General features: G+C 46.8%; 3 protein-coding genes across 5 annotated transcripts; 2 read left to right on the forward strand and 1 right to left on the reverse strand.

Annotated features, from left to right (window-relative positions):
* Positions 1-534: 534 nt before the first annotated feature.
* Positions 535-2,454, reverse strand: LOC117848965 (protein NRT1/ PTR FAMILY 5.10). 2 transcript variants are annotated; one of them, XM_034730566.2, is made up of 3 exons: positions 2,268-2,454; positions 1,961-2,178; positions 535-1,843 (listed from the first exon to the last, which is right to left on the reverse strand). In XM_034730566.2, exons 1-3 carry the CDS (start codon positions 2,407-2,409, stop codon positions 614-616), a joined length of 1,590 nt encoding a protein of 529 aa, XP_034586457.1. In that variant the 5' UTR covers positions 2,410-2,454; the 3' UTR covers positions 535-613. The 2 variants fall into 2 exon arrangements, with proteins under 2 accessions (XP_034586457.1, XP_034586458.1); XM_034730567.2 differs by having other exon boundaries at positions 1,961-2,159; positions 2,268-2,433.
* A 5,875-nt stretch (positions 2,455-8,329) lies between these two features.
* LOC117848967 (NAC domain-containing protein 76) lies at positions 8,330-10,563 on the forward strand. Of its 2 annotated transcripts, XM_034730574.2 has the most exons (4): positions 8,330-8,457; positions 8,950-9,153; positions 9,250-9,536; positions 9,792-10,563. In XM_034730574.2, exons 2-4 carry the CDS (start codon positions 8,985-8,987, stop codon positions 10,275-10,277), a joined length of 942 nt encoding a protein of 313 aa, XP_034586465.1. In that variant the 5' UTR covers positions 8,330-8,457; positions 8,950-8,984; the 3' UTR covers positions 10,278-10,563. The 2 variants fall into 2 exon arrangements, with proteins under 2 accessions (XP_034586465.1, XP_034586464.1); XM_034730573.2 differs by lacking the exon at positions 8,330-8,457 and having other exon boundaries at positions 8,474-9,153.
* A 731-nt stretch (positions 10,564-11,294) lies between these two features.
* LOC117849650 (DDB1- and CUL4-associated factor homolog 1) lies at positions 11,295-19,731 on the forward strand. Its single transcript, XM_034731273.2, has 14 exons — positions 11,295-11,699; positions 12,045-12,138; positions 12,242-12,358; positions 12,476-12,651; positions 12,763-13,624; positions 13,736-13,833; positions 13,934-14,357; positions 14,454-15,053; positions 15,128-15,316; positions 15,428-15,955; positions 16,470-16,580; positions 16,699-16,817; positions 16,920-18,453; positions 18,782-19,731. Exons 1-14 carry the CDS (start codon positions 11,512-11,514, stop codon positions 19,472-19,474), a joined length of 5,733 nt encoding a protein of 1,910 aa, XP_034587164.1. The 5' UTR covers positions 11,295-11,511; the 3' UTR covers positions 19,475-19,731.
* The last annotated feature ends 1 nt before the right edge of the window (position 19,732 follows it).

Here is a 19,732-nt window from a genome sequence, read left to right on the forward strand (position 1 = left end):
ACCACTCAACTCAAACAACAATACCTAGCCAGTTGAATTGTGACGTCAACGCGACCTCGTCACTCCACTCGCCGTGGCAGCAAAACCGCAGAAAACAGCTAGTTTTATGTATGAAATATCGTCCCAATGGGATTAAAGATAAAATGTTGTTTCTTCACCTAGAAGCGTTTTGTTCCTGCTCAAGCACTGCGTGTTGGTGTAGGTAGCCGCAGCACGGAAGAGAAGCTAGCTGAGTTTGATGATAATTGACAGGAGACAGGACAGCTACTCCTCCAGTCCTTGGCATCAATCACTAATAATTTGCAGGTTAGCAGCGTGCATGGGGCCTCTTGTTGCGTTTCTCATCTGCATTATTGCTTCCTTCCTGCATATTCGATTGCCACCTGCATCCCTGATGGATGGAATTTGTTAATGCGATTGAAGCCACCAACCATCAATAGGGACAAATGAATCAATAAAAATACATCCAGAGACAGTCAGACAGAGAGGCAACTTTGGCTGCCTGCTGCTGCTTTGCAAGCTGCAACACCTGTCTTCGAGAGCTCCAATAATCCTTCTTTTCTTTCCCACAGAATATAGTGGCAGCTGAATATATACACAGTGATGATGCTTGCTAGACAGAAGAAGAAGAAGAAGAAGCAGCAGCAGCAGCAGTGCTGGGGGGCTTGTAGACGTAGGATCGCGCGAATGCGAGGTAGAGCCCGAGCTCGACGGCGCTGAGCCCTGCCAGCAGCCAGTAGAAGTAGTCGAGGTGCGCGCGGTTGAGGTTGTCGGCGAACCAGCTGTCGCGGCCACCTCTGCCCGTGAGGGCGTCGATGAGGGAGATGAGCATGCTGCTGATGAATCCGCCGATGCCCATGACGCTGAGGTAGAGCGCCAGGCCCAGGCTGCGGAGGCCGTGGGGCATCTGGTCGTAGAAGAACTCCTGCAGGCCGACGACGGCGAGCACGTCGGCCACCCCCAGCATGGCGTACTGCGGCACCAGCCAGGCCCAGGTCATGGGCACGGTGGCCGCCGGGTCGTCGACGAGGCCGTGGTCCCGCGCCGTGGCGAGGCGTCGCGCCTCGACGAGCGCGGCGACGGAGACCGCGGCGAGCGACGTGGCCATGCCCGCGCCGACGCGCTGCAGCATGGTGAGCCCGGACGGGTTGCCGGTGGCCCAGCGGAGCGCGGGGACGAGCGCGCGGTCGTAGACGGGGACGAAGAGGAGGATGCTGAGGGGGCCGAGCGCCTGCAGCGCGGCGGGCGGCAGGTCGAATGGGCCGATGCGGCGGTCCAGGGTGCGGCCCTGCTTGTTGAAGAGCGTCATGATCTGCGCGTACACCACGCCGTACGCGAGGCTGGTGGCCCAGATGGGGAGAAGGCGGAGCACGCACCGGGCGTCCTCTGCTTCTGCATGGTTGCCTCTGCCTCTGCCTCGTCGGAATAGTAGTGCTCGGAGGCCGCGGGCCAAGCGGAGCAAGGGGGACTCGGAGGAGGACTGGTGCTTGCAGTTGTAGAGGCGGTAGGTTGGGGTGCCCAGCAGGAAGACGGTGAAGGCGCAGAGCACTATGGCGCAGGGCACGCCGAAGCCAACGCCCCAGCCGACCGACTCCTGGATGTAGCCCACCGCCGAGACGGCGACGGAGATGCCGACGGCCATGCAGAAGAACCACCAGTTGAAGAGTGATCCCCGGGAGGCGCGCTCCTCGGGGTGGGCGGCGTCGAACTGGTCGGCGGCGAAGGCCAGGCCGCAGGGCTTGTCGGCGCCATGCGCCACGGCGATGAGGTAGAGGGACACGTAGAAGAAGTGCGCCGGCCGCAGCGCCGGAAGCGTGGCCGACAGAGTCAGCATGCCATACCCCTAGCCGGCATTCATTTGATTAGATTAGATGGCGTCGTGTGCTCTGCTGTGGTTGCCATTGCCGGCCTCTGTCTACGACTGGAAGGAGGGAGAGGAGCAGCAGCCAGAAAGAAATACCAGGACGTAGAGGGAGCATGCGATGATGATGGATTTGTATCGTCCCAGGTAGGCGTCGGCGAGGAAGGCGCCGAGCAGGGGCATGAGGCTGGCCGTCCCCGACCAGGCGTTGACGGAGGCGGCGGCGGAGGCGTTGGACTGCCCCAGGGGGCCCGTCAGATAGGTGATCAGGTTGGCGGAGATGCCGAAGTAGGCGAAGCTGCCGGCGATCTCAACGGCTGTGAGCCATGCTCACGTTGAATCGAATTGGAATCGAATCTGATCAACACACAAACTGAAACAGCAGCAGCAGCAGCAATATACCCACCCACTACGAAGAGCGCGGATCTCCATCCCCCCGAGTTCCCCCTGCACACGGGGCGGCCGCGGTAGTCGGAGACGCCGGCGAGAGGAGACTCCTGCTGCTTGGCTGGGGGTGGGAGCAGGAGGGGATCGGCGGCGGGGTCCATGCCTTGTCAGCCAGCCAGCCAGCTCTCTGGTTGGATATTTGATTGAGATCGTGATTGGAGTGGTAGGTAGGTGATGATGATGGCTGATGGATGATTGGAGGCCCAAGCAAGCCACCGTGTGCTTCTCGCAGCAACCGACCGGGCTTCTCTTTCTAACCTGGGCCGACCTTCCTGTTATGTTTCTTCCTAACTTTTGGAGCCTCGCTCGTCCAGGCCGAAAGAAGAAATGCAATGCAAGTAAAGAAAGATACCGGATCTGGGCCGCTGTTTCAGCCTGTGGACTGTCCCGGCCCGGCCCGGTTGCCCAACTATCGTCAGTGGAGATCGATCTTGAGTACCAGCCAGTAACCCCTCGTACCGAGCGCCATCGCGCCATCAGCTGAGCTTGCCATTTAGTACCGATCAAACTGTCATCGACGAACAGCTGTGACTAACAAGTCACGCAAATTTCACACGTAACGTATACATGCACAGTTCGTAGGATTCGAACCCACGATTTCAAACCTCACGTGAATATACTTACCATCTCACCTACGCAGCACATGTAATGAAGTTAGATATGCTTTCATTTAGAAGTAGCATATGGAAAGACCTTTAGTACCGGGCAATAACAACGCTCGGACCTAAATGTCACCATTTAGTACCGGTTGTTGTTATTGCTTGGTACTCCATGGGGTACTGGTGTTATTGTCTAGTATTAAATGGTCCAGCCTTTTTAGTACATACTGGATCATAACAACAACCGGTACTAAATGGTGACATTTAGTATCAGGCAGTGTCATTGCCAGGTACTTAAAGGCCTCTGAGGACTGAAAAATTCTACCCAGTACTAGTTTCGCGCGTTAGTACCAGATGAAAAACCGTCCGATACTAACGTTAAGGACGAATGCTCATATTTCTCCCGTTACCAGTTACATCAATAATTAGGCAGGAAGAGAGAGGTAGCAATCGTCAGTCACGCGCATCGATCAATTAAGGTAGCTACTCCCTTCATCCTTTTTATCTATCGTTCTCACTCCCCGAGAATTCAAACGTAATCAATTTAGACCAAACATATAAAAAAATATTAATATTTATAATACATAATTAGTATCTAATAGATAGATCATTGAATCTACGTTCATAATAATTTATTTAAAAATATAAATACTGCTAATATTTCTTACAAATGTGATCAAACTTAAAAAAATATTTAACTAGTCCGCTTCCCACGGCAATAGATATTACAGGGCAGAAGGGTAGCTACCAACATGTACATCTATCTATCACGTCACATCATGGTGCGTGCGTGAGACGACCGTACGTAGCATCATCCATTCACGCGCACCGTGTTGAAATTGCTTCTTGTTTCTAGCTGCTAGTCCCTTTCCATCACTGCCTCCTATTCTCACTCTTCTCGTTGGAGCTAGCTGCGTGCCTGCGTCTCTGTCATCTGCATTCCCATTCAAGGGCGAAGCAAAGCAAGCAGCTGGGTTTAGCTAGGATCGACTCGTCAACAGTTCATACAAATGACAACGAACCAAACGATCCCAACCAGCCAGACCAACCCCGTATAGTATGTGCAGGCATGCCGAGAGACACACACACTTCTCTCTCGGTCCTCCGATGACGATCTGATCCCTGTCTCCCCGACTCGTCACTGCAAAAAAAAGTTTATAGCGTCGGGTAAAAAGGGTATTTGCAGGGCCACCGCCTGCCCGAAGCCTAGATGGAGTGTAAACTATTTTTTTTAATACATAGAAGAGCTGCGTATCTTTGTATTAAAAAAATAAAACGTTTAGAAACGTTACAACGCGAGCTAACCAGACACGAACATGCATGGATGAGCCTGATCTATTGGAGGCGCCTCTTCTTTTTTGTCCGCCCCTTTAAAAATATCTCATTCCTACATACGGTTTGTTTGTGTAGTAGCGTCCGAATGTCATTTCAGACTGTCATAGATCGATTTTTGGATTATTATTGAATCGGGCGGATGGAGCATCTCCATGTTGCTGCATGGAGATGATGATGATGCTGCTGCTGCTGCACGCATCTTCCTGCCTCCTTCCTTGCTTGCTTGATGCATGGGTCCATGGCAAGTCACGGTTATGACATACACTCGGAAGATCTTGCAGCCAAGAGCAGCAACTGTGAACTGTCATAACGATACGCACGATCGCTGCAGCATTTAACCCTGAGCTGCTAGCTCAGACCGCGACCCCCAGCCTACTATTATACTTCCCGTTCAAATTGTAGTTCGTTTTAGTTTTTCTAGATTATGATGCATCTAGACACACTGTATCAGAAAGAATTTATGCTGGCACGTCGAAATTATCCTCCTCTCCCACTCTCAAACGGCCACTTGTGAAACAACTCCGTACACATTGATAGAAGTCACGTTCTCTTCATCAGCGTCAGCAAAACCCTCTCCCCCTCTCCTTCCTTTTCCTTTGTCCAACCCCCCCCCTCTTCTACACTGCACAGCGGGGGAGGAAAGCAGCACCATTGCAGCAACAGGAGCGTACAGATTTCGTCGCCGTCCACCTGCCTTCACACGTGCCGCCCGCCGACAATCACCCCCAAGGTTAGCGTTTGGCCGCAGGCTCCATCATTTGCACCCTCCCCCCTCGAGAAGTCTCGCAGTTAAGCTTCTCTAACATTTTCGCAATTCGATACGCTTGTTCCTTTGCTGATCCGACGAGCTGCCGCAAAAGGAGTCGCCTTTCGCCGTAGCAGTGATCATCGTCGCCCCCTTCTCATCCTGTCAGGTACCGGCCCACGCGCGCTGGCTAGGCTAGTGCTCTAGCATTTTTTTGGGGGGGGGGAGGTTTGGGACTGGGGCCCAGAAGAATTATGCGGTTGCGGTCTTCCACCCTTTGCTGCAACCTTGCCAGCAGCAGTCTGCAAGTGATGTGCTTGATCTGTGATGATCTGCCGCTCAGGTTAGAAAAATGCCTGATCCTTGTGCACGCGCGCGGTTGTTCCCGCAGTTATTGACGCACGTCGAAATTAGCGTGCTGGTGGGTGGAATTGGCACCCGCTAGCACAAAGGTGACCAGGGCCGCCGGGCTAGTGCACGCCAGCACAGATGGCTCTGTACTGGCGGGCCGCCAGCACAAATGTCGTTCAGATAAACCCATGAACAACTTCTTCTCCAGCCAACCTTCCATTTGGAGCTTGCCCGAGAGGAGCTCTGGAAAAGCTCCAAAAATACCGGGGAACATTTTGCTCTTGTTTTTCTTTGGAGGAGGTGGCTACAAAAGGTAAGTTTGTGCCATTCCAACCTTCTTTCTCAACTTCTATCCATCATTTCTAACTTCATTAAGTTGTCATCTAGATGGAAACCTAGAAAGAGAGGAGGGAGGAGAGAAAATAACTAGAGATGGATTATTTTTTAAATAAAGTCCTATGGTCATATTATAACCATTACAATGCTATGTTTGTCATTTTAATGTGATATAGAATTGAGTTTGATTATATTTTTCCTACATATTAATTATTACATTCATAATTTAATCAATGAGTTTGATTGAATTTAATATATAATTGAGTTTGATTTTTTTCCTACTATAGAATTGAGTAGTTTTAATATTAACGTGGCCAAGAACATCTCTATTTCAAATGTTCAATTTTTAATAATAATGAATTATATATTATGCATGATGTAGTTTTTAATAATGTGAATTATTTATTATTCAAGTTTGTGGTTATGTGGTTGAAGATACATATTTCAATTTGACGACTAAAAACTAGTGGAAAATAACAAATAACAAATAATTCACGGGAAATAATATATTGAATGGTAAAATACATATTCCTGGTGGTCGGCATAAGCACCCACCAGCACAGAACCCATATGTGCTGGTGGGTGATGTAACCACACTCCCAGCACAGAAAGCAGAGACCGGTCTATGCTGATGGGCGAGCGGCATTTGCGCTGGTTCAAGGTTGTTGACAGGTACGATACCTGTCAGCACAAACTTGTTCTAACCGCCAGTATAAAGTTTTTCTAATGTAGTGACATATACTATATCTACATGCATAATAATATCTATGCACCTAGAAAAATTAAAATAACTTACAATTCGGTTCGGATCGGGGGAGTACTACGTAACTAGCAGCACCGCAGCAGCCGCCTCGGGCAGCCTACGCAACACTAGCAAATTATAAAAAAAACGCAACACAGGACAAAATTAACTGACATGACAATATCCTCGATCATATATCCTATGCGGCCCAGGCCACGTGTCACCTAGCTGCTGATGCATGATCACGGTTCCGGTTACTTATTTTTAGCACCCGTCACATCGAATATTTAGATACTAATTAGGAGTATTAAACGTAGACTATTTACAAAACCCATCACGTAAGTGGAGGCTAAACGGCGAGACAAATCTATTAAGCCTAATTAGTCCATGATTTGACAATGTGTTGCTACAGTAAACATTTGCTAATGATGGATTAATTAGAATTAATAGATTCGTCTCGCCGTTTAGCCTTCACTTATGTAATGGGTTTTGTAAATAGTCTACATTTAATACTCCTAATTAGTATCTAAACATTCGATGTCACACGTGCTAAAAATAAGTAAAGGGACCAAACGCTCGCATTGCCTCCTTTTATTTACATCCGGGGCGGATTAACACAGCATGCATGTACTTAGTACTACTCCTACCAAACACAAACATCGATCCGTCTCGTCTGTAGCAAATTTAAATAAAAAATGCATGCGTAGGAATTGAATTGTTGGTATGTATCCTACCCTCCCCTACCTACCTGATAGATAGATGTCCTGTTCCGATCCATCGCTGTTCGCGTACGTGCATGTACGTACAGTGGTCAGTGGATATAATGCGTGCCCGTATTGAATTCAGAACCTATAAAAATAATCAAGTAAATGTTTTTTTAACTTTTAAGGCATCATGTCCCTCTACACGCTCATAAAATTTGAACTTAAAAATCATTTTGTACATGGACAAATAAAAAATGAAAATCCCATTGAGAGGTAGATCATTGGACCAATCAAAATAATTCATGGAGCAAAATGCTCTTGATTTTTCTTAAGAGGTTAAACAGACAAAGTGAATTGGTGATGAGAGGAACATGGATATTTTCCTTTAAAATTTGAGGACTCCTCATCAACTTGGGATGCGGCCATGAGCTTCATCCTGCGGGAGGTGGCCTACCAGCGGCTGGATGTAAAAAAGTGTTGTATTAATAAAACATAACCCTTTTTCTCATAAAAAGAAAAAAAGAGAGAGATAGAGGTGACGTCTGTTGTACGTAGCAAATTAATTACGTCTTGCAAACCAATCGTAACGGCGGTAAATTAAGTGATGAATGGATTTGACAATATGATGCTACATTAACTATATGCTAATAATGAATTAATCATGAATTAATTAGGCTTAATAGATTCATCTCGCGAATTAGCCTCTGTCTGTGCAATTGATTTTATAATTAGTCTATATTTAATACTGTATCTAAATATTCGATGTGATAGAGACTAAACTTTAGTCCGTGGAACTAAACATCCCTAAATGATCCGAGCATGCATGGTGCGAGTGGCGGTGGTGGTGGCCGGCTTCTTGCTCGTTGATCGCCGACCAAATCGATGACCACCACCCCATGCGCAGCGCAATCCATATTCCATAGAAGAAGATTCGATTCAACATGATATGATACGATGATGGCTGCCTTTTTTACTAGTCCATTTTCGATTGTAGTATATATTATTGTTATTAGTATACTAACTTGTCACACTCCGGGCGGGCCGCCCGGCTTTCTTGCCCGTCCATCCATCCAATAATCCATCTCGATCTTCTTGGGTGTTGGACGACGAGACGACCTCTGTCTCCATCACACGCGCACTCAACACGCCAGGCCCAATTAATAATTAAGCAGGAGTACATGACAAATTTGATCAGTACCTTTTACTTTTGGTATATATATATATATGCTGCTCTCTCTTTCTTCATTCTTCCCATCGTTAAGCAGCAGCAGCAACTAGAGAAGAGAAGAGAAGAGAAGCCCATCGTTAAGTTGTCGCTGTGCTGCTGCTGCTTATTGGTGAGTTATACATATGCATCTATTAATTCTTGATGCATTATTAATTGTTTGTTTGGTGGATTCAATCAAATCGCTCATGCATGCATGTATCATCGGTAATCTACCTGCTGACTGCTGTATTGTACTGTCGCAAGTGACAGGTACAGTACAGTACCTCCATCATCTGCCATACTACCAGCAGCATGCAGGACAACAAACTAAATTATAATTAATTACACGGGCCATGCAAATGTACCTATTATAGCAGTCGTCTGTGAATTGAAGAATAATACAGGCCATCCGCCGCATATGCATGCATGGGTTGTACCTGGCTCAAGTGCGTGCACTCAAAGTTAAGCAACAAGCGGCAGGCTGCTGTTAGGTCTCGTTGCACCCAGCCACGAGCTAATGCTCCGTCCTTGCATTGCATTGCACGTACTGCATTGGGTACTATACATCCTCACTCACTGAACTGAAGATGTATACATACATATATGTGCTTTGCTTTGCTAGGTCGTAGCTGCAAAGTAATTAGGAATCGATCAGTAATGATGGTGGAGCAGGGCGAGCTGGTTCCCCCAGGCTTCAGGTTCCACCCCACGGAGGAAGAGCTCGTCGGCTACTACCTTGCCAGGAAGGTCGCGAGGAGTAGTTGTGATGATCTTGACATCATCCAGGAGGTCGATCTCTACAGGATTGAGCCATGGGATCTCCAAGGTACGACCCTACTACCCTATCTAGATCTCATCCGTAAATTTATAAGTTAGATAATTTCATCATGCATGGATGGTCGATCGATCGATCGATGATCAGAGAGGTGCAAGTTGGGCGGCGCCGCCGGGCACGACGACGGCGGCCAGACGACATCGGAGTGGTACTTCTTCAGCTACAAGGACCGCAAGTACCCCAGCGGCACCCGCACCAACCGCGCCACCGCCGCCGGCTTCTGGAAGGCCACCGGCAGGGACAAGCCGGTGCTCTCCAGCTCCAGGGTCATCGGCATGAGGAAGACGCTCGTCTTCTACAAGGGACGCGCCCCAAATGGAAGGAAGACCGACTGGATCATGCACGAGTACCGCCTCCAACCCAGCAACCACCAGGCAATGCAACTTCCACTTTCATAAAGTTTTTCGATCAGCTACTGTCAGTCGTCGATCAGTTGGTGCCGCTTTATTTTCTGCCAAAAAAAAGAAACAGACAATCAAATTTTGATTTGTTTTCTCAACAAAAAGATGCTAGGATTCCCGTTTCCTTTTTTTCTTCATAACACTTGACTTGGATACATGCATCATGGTCTCTCTGACGCCTCCATCGCGTGGTGGTGCTTCAACTAACATTGCTGCTTCATCGATCAGGAGGAAGGCTGGGTGGTGTGCCGCGCATTCCAGAAGCCTATCCCCAACCAGAGGCCCTTCGTCTTCCCCACCTACGCCACGCCGGCGGGTTACTGCTACGACCACCTCCCAAGCATGGACGGTAGCCACCAATACCTGCAGGTGGGCGGCGGCCCAGCACCGCACGCTTTAGCTGCTGGCAACAGCTTCTTCCCGCAGCAGTTCTACTCCGACGACGACGACTTGTTGGAATCCAAGAAGCATGATAATCTCTTCAGCAGTATCCTGCCGCCGCTGGAGAGCCCGACCGCCGCCATAGCCGCCTGTGCCCAACAGAGAGCAGCAGCCCATGTTGTTGCCTCCGAGAATGATGATGAACTCATGGTCCAGGGAGGAGGAGGACACGCTGCAGCTGCTGCTGCCGGCGCCATCGACTGGAACTTTCTCGACACCTTGTTGTCCACGACGACGTCGCAGCTCCTCGAGCCCTCTACCTTGTTGCAGTGACGCGGTCGTGTCCGATCAGTCAGACATAGCTAGCTAGCTAAAGAACATTATTATTCACCATCATGATCATTCATCATTCATTTGCATGCTAATAATTCACATACACATGTTCCATTATATAGTTTACGGACTCAACTTATTTGTGGGAGCTGACCATCATATTCGATATGATGCTATTGTATATATGTAAATCCACCTTTATTTTTTTCACATACATATGTACCACAGCTATGTAACATGCCACTGTAATCTCTCATTTCTACTTAGTAACAGTCATTTTTCTTCAGTTTTTGAAGCAGACTTCAAGTTAATTAAGTGGCCATGCATGCATATATATGGAAAATATCATTTAATATATGTTACCAGTTAGTATGCACCATTTTCAAATTTAAAAGCCATTTGAATTTCATGCATCGAGGAGAAAGAAAGCGTGCGATTGCCCTCTTCCTCCCTCTCCTAATCTCCCTTTCCTCCTGTGATTTGAATTAAAGACGATGTAGATGCGCTGGTATGTAGTCAAGGAGAAGGAAAATGATTGAGAGGGACCTGCACTTGGCTGTGCATATCGTCTCGATGGAGGGACATGCCGCGTTTAATCATGCATGCGATCTCGATCCCTCCTCCTGTGGCGGTGGCGGCGCCCTTGTCGGGAAGGAACTAGAGGAGAGAGGTCCCCCGTTGGCCAGGCTCCCGAGGTGCAGAGACTAGCTTTTTGTTTGGTTCTCGTTTCAACGCAGCCAGGCCAACCGGAGGAAATTCATTGGTTGGCTGCTTCGCTTTCTCTGTCTGACGTGCTCGTCCATGCACTTGCAGCGGGCCAGGCCCAGCACCTGCGCAACAGGAGGAATGCTCGATTTTCGATTGCTTTGTCGGGCTAAGCCCAATAGTGTGCCCGTGGGCTTCCTAGACAGACAAGACAACAACAACAAAGATGGCCCATGCGAGTACATGGGCCGAGCCCAACCCAATCCAGCCCGGGGAAAGAAGAAGAAGGAGGAGGAGGTTCCCGTAGTATCTGGGACTGAGAGAGCGGGCAGGTTCGCCGCGCCGCCAACCCTTCCGACCTGTGGTTGCTTCATCGGAGGAAGGAAGAGTTCGGTTTGGTTTGGCTTTGGCGGCGCGCGGCTTCTTCCCAATCGATTCCCCCCATCGATTGATTCCCTTCCTCCTCTCAATTCCATTCGCCAAACCCTAACCCTAATCTATCCGCCGCCACTCCTGGCCGCTGGCCCCAATGGCGGACAAGGATTCCGCCCCCGCCGCCGACGGACCTGCCTCCGCCCCGCCGCAAGAGGACGAGGAGGCGCTGCTCGCCCGCGCCCAGAACGTCATCTCCAGGGTCCTCGAACGGGAGCGCGACCCCAACCCCAACCCCCGCCTCCTCCACACGCTCGCCACCATGTGTGAGCTCCAAGAAGCCAGGTTTGTTGCTGCTGCTGCTGCTTTACTTGAGGTGAGGGCTCTGAGCCCTGCCGCTTGCACCTACTTGCTTCTGCATATTGGATTGGGTACCTTACCTGCCCATTTCCTGGCGGGGTTTCATGGATTTCAAATTAACCATGTAATAGCAAAACCACCATTCACCTTTTGCTTTACCATCTTTTGCATGCTATGGGATTAATCTATCCACACTTCACCCGCTTTTATTGCAACTTAATATTGTAAATAAAATCAACTTTCCATTTGAAATCTCGTAACCTACTTGCAATACCTTTGACACGCCATTCAAATACTAGCATAAAGATTGCCATCTGTTTTCCTCTGCAGATATATTCAGTTGTCTGCCTCTAACCCTACGCCTAACAACAACACAAATGCAAGGAGCACCTATACAATCGGCAAGCTAGCAAATCTGTTCCGGGTTAGTAGCCTACTTCACACTACTGTATGCATGCATGCATCGAAGTTTCATTTTGCCCATTCATTGATATAACTAAGAGTTGTTACTTCAATCATGTCAACAGGATAACGACGACTTTTACGAGTTAGTGTTTTGTAAGTTCTTATCGGATACATCTTATTCTGTGGCCGTACGTGCTGCCGCCGCTAGGCTGCTCCTGAGCTGCCATTCTGCCTCGACGGTTAGCTTCTCTCTATGCATTTGTCTTGTTGCACGCGCTTTCTGTTGTCTGCCCTCGGCCTCTTCTCTTGTTTTTCGCACCGTACTAACTTCTTCATTTTTTGCTTCCTTTCCTCAGCCTCAGTATCCTCATGCTTTTGAAGACTCTATCATAGAGAATATTAAAAAATGGGTAACAGAAGATTTTGAAGCGTCTAGTGAATGTGAATGGAAGTATCTAGGAATAAATAAACCCACAGATGCTGAGATGCTGAGAACATACGCCATTGGGTTGCTCGCTATGGCGTTGTGTAGGTACTGCCATTGTTTCAATTGATTTGTCATATGACATCGAATGCTATCCTTTTGCTACCGAATACATTTTGACATTCATCTAATTCATGCATTTTCTATTTTTCACCTCAGCGGTGGGCAGTTGGTAGAGGATGTCTTGACTATGGGGGTATCAGCGAAGCTCATGCGCTTTTTGCGCATAAGAGTCCTTGGAGAGGCCTCATCTTCTCAGAAAGATTCTAACCATCCACAAGACACCAGGCATCCTCGGGGCAGAGATGATAACAGGGGCAAATCACGTCTGGCTCATGATGTTTCTCGACTTGATGGAACAAGGGTTGGGTATGGAACATTAACTGGCCTGACTGCAGAGAAGGACAATGAACCTGGTGTTGGAATGAGGCAAGCACTTGGAGAAAGGTTGATGGATGACACTGTTGCTTCATCGGATAACCGTGACATCCCTGAGGCTGATGGGACCAATGATCAATCTTATGGCACAAGCATTTGTGACGCAAAGTCAAAATTTGGGGAAAGGCATTCTGCGGCGAGGCTTGCTAAAGATGAAGATATCAGCGAAAATGGTGAACTGTTGAAGAGAAAGCTAAATCGAGGCACTGCTCGACTTAAAGTGAAGGGAAAGGCTGGTGAAAGCTGTCCTGAATCAGAAATGACACCTTTATCGCCAACCTCTGGATTGAGAATAGGAGGTCGGGCTACCAGAGAGAGGAATGCAGTGAGGGTTGATGACCCAAAGAAAGCAACTGATGCGAACAATAGATCTGCAGGACTTGAGTCGTTTAGCGCTATCTCCAGAGAAGAATACGAAGACCGGTTCAGGGATTGCATTATTGGCTTGAAGGATATATCTGACATTGTTTTGAAGGCAGTGAGAGCTGCTGAGTCTGAGGCCAGATCTGCAAATGCACCTGATGAAGCTGTGAAAGCAGCAGCTGATGCTGCTGCTGAGCTTGTGAAGTCCGCTGCTTTGGAGGTATGGGAAAAAATACATATTTGAAGTGTATAGCAGAAGTAGCTTTTCTCAGCATCTGTTTCATACTGTATATATGCTATGTCTTGTTATTGATGTGATGCACTTTTGCAGGTTTGGAAAAGTGAAAAAAATGGTGATGCGGTTGTATTAGCTGCGGAGAAAGCTGCATCCGCTATTGTAGAGGCTGCTGTCTCAACAAGTGTCTCACGGTAATGGGGAGAAATGCTTGCACACATGCATATTCTATTTCTCATTTGTTTTTCTGCCACTTCCATGTTATTTACCTGAGAGTTCACTTTGGTGGTACAGAAGCTCAAATCAAGTCGGTGTAAAGCATGCGGTGGAAGAAGCTGTGCAAACCAGCAAAGACCAGGATTTAGAAAATTTTGTTATCAGTGACCAAGGGCAGCTCTTGCAACTTAGAGAAAAATATAGCATCCAGTGTCTACAGATTTTGGGAGAGTACGTTGAAGCTTTGGGTCCCGTTCTCCATGAAAAAGGTGTTGATGTTTGCCTCGCATTATTGCAAAGGAGCATGAAAGACCAGGAGGGTCATGACCACTTTGCTCTACTTCCTGATGTTCTTAAATTAATTTGTGCTTTGGCTGCCCACCGAAAATTTGCTGCTCTCTTTGTTGATCGTGGTGGTATTCAGAAGATCCTCTCTGTTCCTAGGATTACTCAGACATATATGGGTCTTTCTGCCTGCTTATTTACTTTTGGGTCTCTTCAGGTAGACACAAAGCCATAAACTACTTGTTGATGCAATCTTATTGCTGATCTGCTGTTTATTTTTTCTACCAGGCTAACCTTCTGACTATGCTTGCAGTCTACAATGGAACGTGTTTGTGCACTCTCATCCGACACTCTTGACAGTGTTGTTGAACTAGCACTTCAACTTCTTGGGTGCCCACAAGATTTAGCTAGAAAAAGTGCTGCCATTTTTTTCGCTGCTGCTTTTGTGTTCAAAGCTGTTCTGGATTTATTTGATGCACGGGATGGGATGCAAAAGCTTCTTGATATCCTATATGGATGTGCATCCGGAAGGTCTAGTGGTAACTCTGGAGGACTAGGATCCTCCCATATAAATCAAGGGAATGATCAGTTGCCTGCTGAAGTTTTGACTGCATCAGAGAAGCAAGTTGCATACCATACATGTGTTGCACTACGGCAATACTTTAGAGCTCATCTCCTTCAGCTTGTGGATTCCATTCGGCCAAGCAAAAGCATCCGTAGTATTGCTCGGAATACTTCTAGTGCAAGAGCTGGTTACAAACCTTTTGACATTAGCAATGAGGCCATGGATGCTGTCTTTCGTCAGATCCAGCGGGACAGAAAGTTAGGCCCCGCTCTTGTAAGAGCCCGTTGGCCTGTGTTGGACAAATTTGTTGCCTCAAATGGTCACATGACGATGCTAGAGTTGTGCAAGGTAAAAGACATTTTTATGTGCACGCACATGACGATGTTATCCGAGTTTCGTTACTAACATGATTTGACATGCAGTTTCAGGCACATGGTGATCGGTATCTACGTGATCTAACTCAATACGCATTTGGAGTTCTTCACATTATAACACTTATGCCACACCCACACGTCCGCAAACCAATAGTGCATGCCACATTAAGCAACAATCGTGTTGGTATGGCTGTCCTGTTAGACGCAGTGAAAAGTTTCGACTATATTGATCATGAGGTGAGATTTTTTTTCAGAAAATATCGCTGAAATAACTTTTACAATTACATGATGGTTTCGTAAGTGTTGTTCCAAATTGCAAGTCTTATTATCACTATTTTTGTGAATCAGGTGATCTGTCCAGCATTGAATGTTCTCGTCAATCTTGTATGCCCACCTCCTTCTATCAGCAACAAGCCATCCTCAACTGCCAATCAGCAACCTGCAGCTGCACAAGCGCTTGTTTCAGAAAGCAGAGACAAGAACTTTGAAAAAAGTGTTTCAGATAGGAATCTTGTAGCAAATCACGGTGAATCTCGTGAACGATCTGGTGACGGCAATCCTTCTGAAAGGAATAATACCTTACACCAAGGAACTCCTTGCACACCTGTTGTACCATCTGGAGTAGTCGGTGATCGAAGAATAACGTTAGGAGTTGGAGTTGGAGGTCCTGGTCTTGCTGCTCAATTGGAACAAGGATATCGTCAAGCTCGAGAAGTCGTAAGAGCCAACAATGGCATAAAAATTCTTTTACAGCTTCTCAGTTCTCGGATGGTTACACATCCTGTGGCTATAGATTCTATTCGAGCCCTTGCCTGCCGTGTCCTGCTTGGCCTGGCCAGAGACGATGCAATTGCACATATACTGACAAAGCTCCAGGTATTATTTACTACAGAACAATACCTTTCTCACCTGTTTTTCTCATCTCCAGTATATGATCCATAGTGAAAACTCTTGTTTAGCTGTTCTTAATACGATTCCACTGCATACTGAGTACCCCCTCTGTTTCTTTTTATAGGGCAAATTAAGTTTTTAAAAACCTTTGCAAGTTTTTACCATCAGTTAGTTAAATAATGTACATGTTTAGTGTACAAAAGTTGTATCAACAAATTCATGTTCTATGGATCTTTGATTAGGATACGGATTTTGTAGCAGTTGATAATACATTACGACAGAAATTAAAGGTCAAATGGTACTTTTGAAGACTTTCAAATCCTAATGCTCCCTATAAAAAGAAAGGGAGGGAGTATTAATCTGCCATGCTAAGACAGATGGCTTACTACTACTATCTGATGGCCATCTTGGACCCTGTACATATAGTTCAAGAGAATTAGTTTAGTGAGATAAATCTCAAATGTGTACCTTGTAGATATTTATGCACTCACTGTTTCAGGTGGGCAAGAAATTATCAGAACTGATCCGCGATACCAGTGCCCAGACATCTGGGGGTGATAGTGGAAGATGGCAAGCTGAGCTGACCCAAGTGGCAATTGAACTAATTGGGGTAAGATCTTACGTCTTATGTGATTGTAGATATAACTTTTCCGTATTTAGAACCTCTGAACAGCCCACACAAGCAACTTGGGTTAAATGAGTAATGTGATCACACTTTTCTTTGGCAGGTCTTGACGAATTCTGGAAAAGAAACTACATTAGCAGCAACTGATGCTGCTGCTCCAGCATTGAGGCGCATTGAGCGAGCTGGGATAGCTGCTGCTACTCCTATCTCCTACCACTCAAGGTTTGATATTTCTGTATGATGGCACTATCGTGTTAGCTTACCAGCTGTTCGTATTGTTTACTTTCCCTTTTCTTTTTTTTCATTTTTCTTTTTTGCATGTAGGGAACTGATGCAGCTAATACATGAACACCTCCTTGGGTCTGGTTTCACCGCCACTGCTGCCATGCTGCAGAAGGAGGCTGGCCTTGCACCTTTGCCACTGACAGCAGCAGTGCTTCCTGCCCACCAAGTTTCTGCCCTAGAAGCATCATCTGTTCAGCAACAGTGGCCCTCTGGACGTGTCCATGGTTTTCTCTCAGATAAAACAAATATATCCACAGATCAGTCTGCCCAGAGATCTGATTCTGTCCTGCCTTCATCTAAGAAAAAGGCACTGACCTTCTCATCTAGTTTCTCTCAGAGAACTCTATCTCCGCATCCCGTTTCTCTTAATAGAGCAAGCAACAACCCCCTTAAAAGTCCTGTACCTATTGGGTCTGATACTGGAGATGCAGACACATTGCATAAAACTCCGCTGTCGCTGCCACTTAAGAGGAAGCTTGTGGACATGAAGGATCTTAATTCTTCATCAGCAGCGAAGCGCTCTGCAACAGCTGATCAAACATACCAACCTTCTGCATTCCAAACTCCTGCTCCTACTCGCAAAGGTCTGTCGGTAGCAGTAGATTCTCCTACTTCCTTTCATTGTGGTCGGACAAACTTCAACAACATTTCTACTGACAACTTGGACAATTCTCAAGGCACACCGGGAACAGTGACAACCACAGCCCATCCTGGTGTGAATGATCAACAATCAGGAAATTTGGAGCGTATGACACTTGACTCGCTGGTGGTACAATACTTGAAACATCAACATCGCCAGTGTCCTGCTCCAGTTACAACTTTGCCACCACTTTCTCTAGTGCACCCTCATGTTTGCCCCGAGCCCAGTCGCAGCCTTAGCGCACCAGCAAACATAGCTGCTCGTATGGGAAGCCGTGAGATAAGTAGGCAGTTTAGTGGGGTCCAGATACCTCGTAGGGATCGCCATTTTATATACAGTCGGTTCAAGCAATGCCGTGTTTGCCGTGATGAGGCATCACTGCTGACTTGCATGACATTTCTTGGAGATGCATCTCGAGTTGCGGCTGGTAACCACACAGGTGAATTAAAAATATTTGACTGCAACACGGCAAATCTCTTAGAGACCCAAACGTGCCACCAACATCTTGTTACAATGATGGAGTCTACATATTCTGGTGGAAATGAGCTGATTCTCACATCCAGCCTAAATGAGGTTAAGATCTGGGATGCCTTCTCGGTATCTGGGGGGCCTTTGCACACATTTGAGGATTGCAAAGCTGCTAGGTTTAGCCACTCCGGAACTTCATTTGCTGCCCTTTCTACTGATACAGCTCAACGGGAGATTCTATTGTACGATGCACAGACATACACTATTTTTCAGCGCCTTCCTGATAATACTAGCAATTCAAGTTCAGGCCGCGGATACGTCCAACCTATTATACATTTTAGTCCTTCAGACACAATGTTGCTTTGGAATGGAGTCCTGTGGGATACACGGGAGGCAAATCCTGTTCATCAGTTTGACCAGTTCACAGATTATTGCGGGGGTGGCTTCCATCCAGCAGGAAACGAGGTGCATATTTTTTCTTCAACCATACTAATTAATTTTGTTTAGACATATGTTTTGAACCATAGTTTTTTCTATCCATTATGTACTGTGACTAAGAGTTTGATTCCTCCATTGCTAATAATAAGGCATATGCTATTTTCAAGCTTGTCTTAACTCCTAGCTCTTGTGAATATTGAGAGCATATGGTATTAATTATGCTGTACCATGGTGTGGAAGAATAATATATACATTGTGGCTTTGCTACCAAAATTATTTGTTGTAGATGCCAATATTTTAAGAGAAATTTTTTTCTAGCCTGTATCTTATCATCTCTGTCACGGATATCTTACAGGTGATCTTAAACTCGGAGGTGTGGGATCTGAGGAAGTTTAAGCTTTTGAGGAGTGTCCCTTCCCTGGACCAGACAGTAATAAAGTTTAATGGCACTGGTGATGTTATCTATGCCATCCTGAGGCGTAATCTTGACGATGTAACGTCATCCATCAATGCTCGTAGGGTCAGACATCCTCTTTTCCCTGCATTCCGCACGATTGATGCCGTGACTTACTCGGATATTGCAACTGTCCAAATTGACCGCTGTGTTCTTGATCTTGCCACCGAGCCCAATGATTCTCTTATCGGGGTGGTTGCTATGGACGATCACGAGGAGCTGTTCTCTTCTGCTCGCTTGTTTGAAGTTGGCAGGAAGCGAATAACCGATGATGATTCAGATCCAGAGGATGCAGGTGACACCGATGATGAAGATGACGATGATGATGACAACTCAGATGATGGTGTTCTGCTTGAGCCTGTTCTGGAAGGGGAATCAGATTCTGACGATCTCAGTAACAGCAGCGATGATGGTGGCGATGATGATATTCCCAGTTCAGATGAAATCGAAGATGATCCAGAGTTCATCGATGACGGTGACCTTGATGGCGGAGGGGGCTTGCTGGATATCATGGGTGATGGCGAAGGGGAGGACGACGAGAGTGATATGATTGGTTCCTTCAGCAGCGGAGATGAGGATGGTTGGATATTGTAAGGTTTTGTGCCTTGCGGAATGGCCGTTTGGCCAGTCCTGTACAAGTTGAAATCTTATGCTCACATTATGACTGTAATTATAATTATTTCCTTTGTTCTTGTGGCCTTGAGGGGTTTAGCTCAGCTGTTAGGGAGTGCGGAACATAATGAACTGCTGAGGCGCTAGATGATGTAAGTATAAGCTGGGAAAGCTTGTGAGTTTTGCTTTTCATCTCAGACAAGGCCATCGATTAAATTTACTCTTTTTTTTTGCGCCAAT

This window comes from Setaria viridis, chromosome 3, assembly GCF_005286985.2.
Source record: "Setaria viridis chromosome 3, Setaria_viridis_v4.0, whole genome shotgun sequence".
Classification (NCBI taxonomy): Eukaryota; Viridiplantae; Streptophyta; class Magnoliopsida; order Poales; family Poaceae; genus Setaria; species Setaria viridis.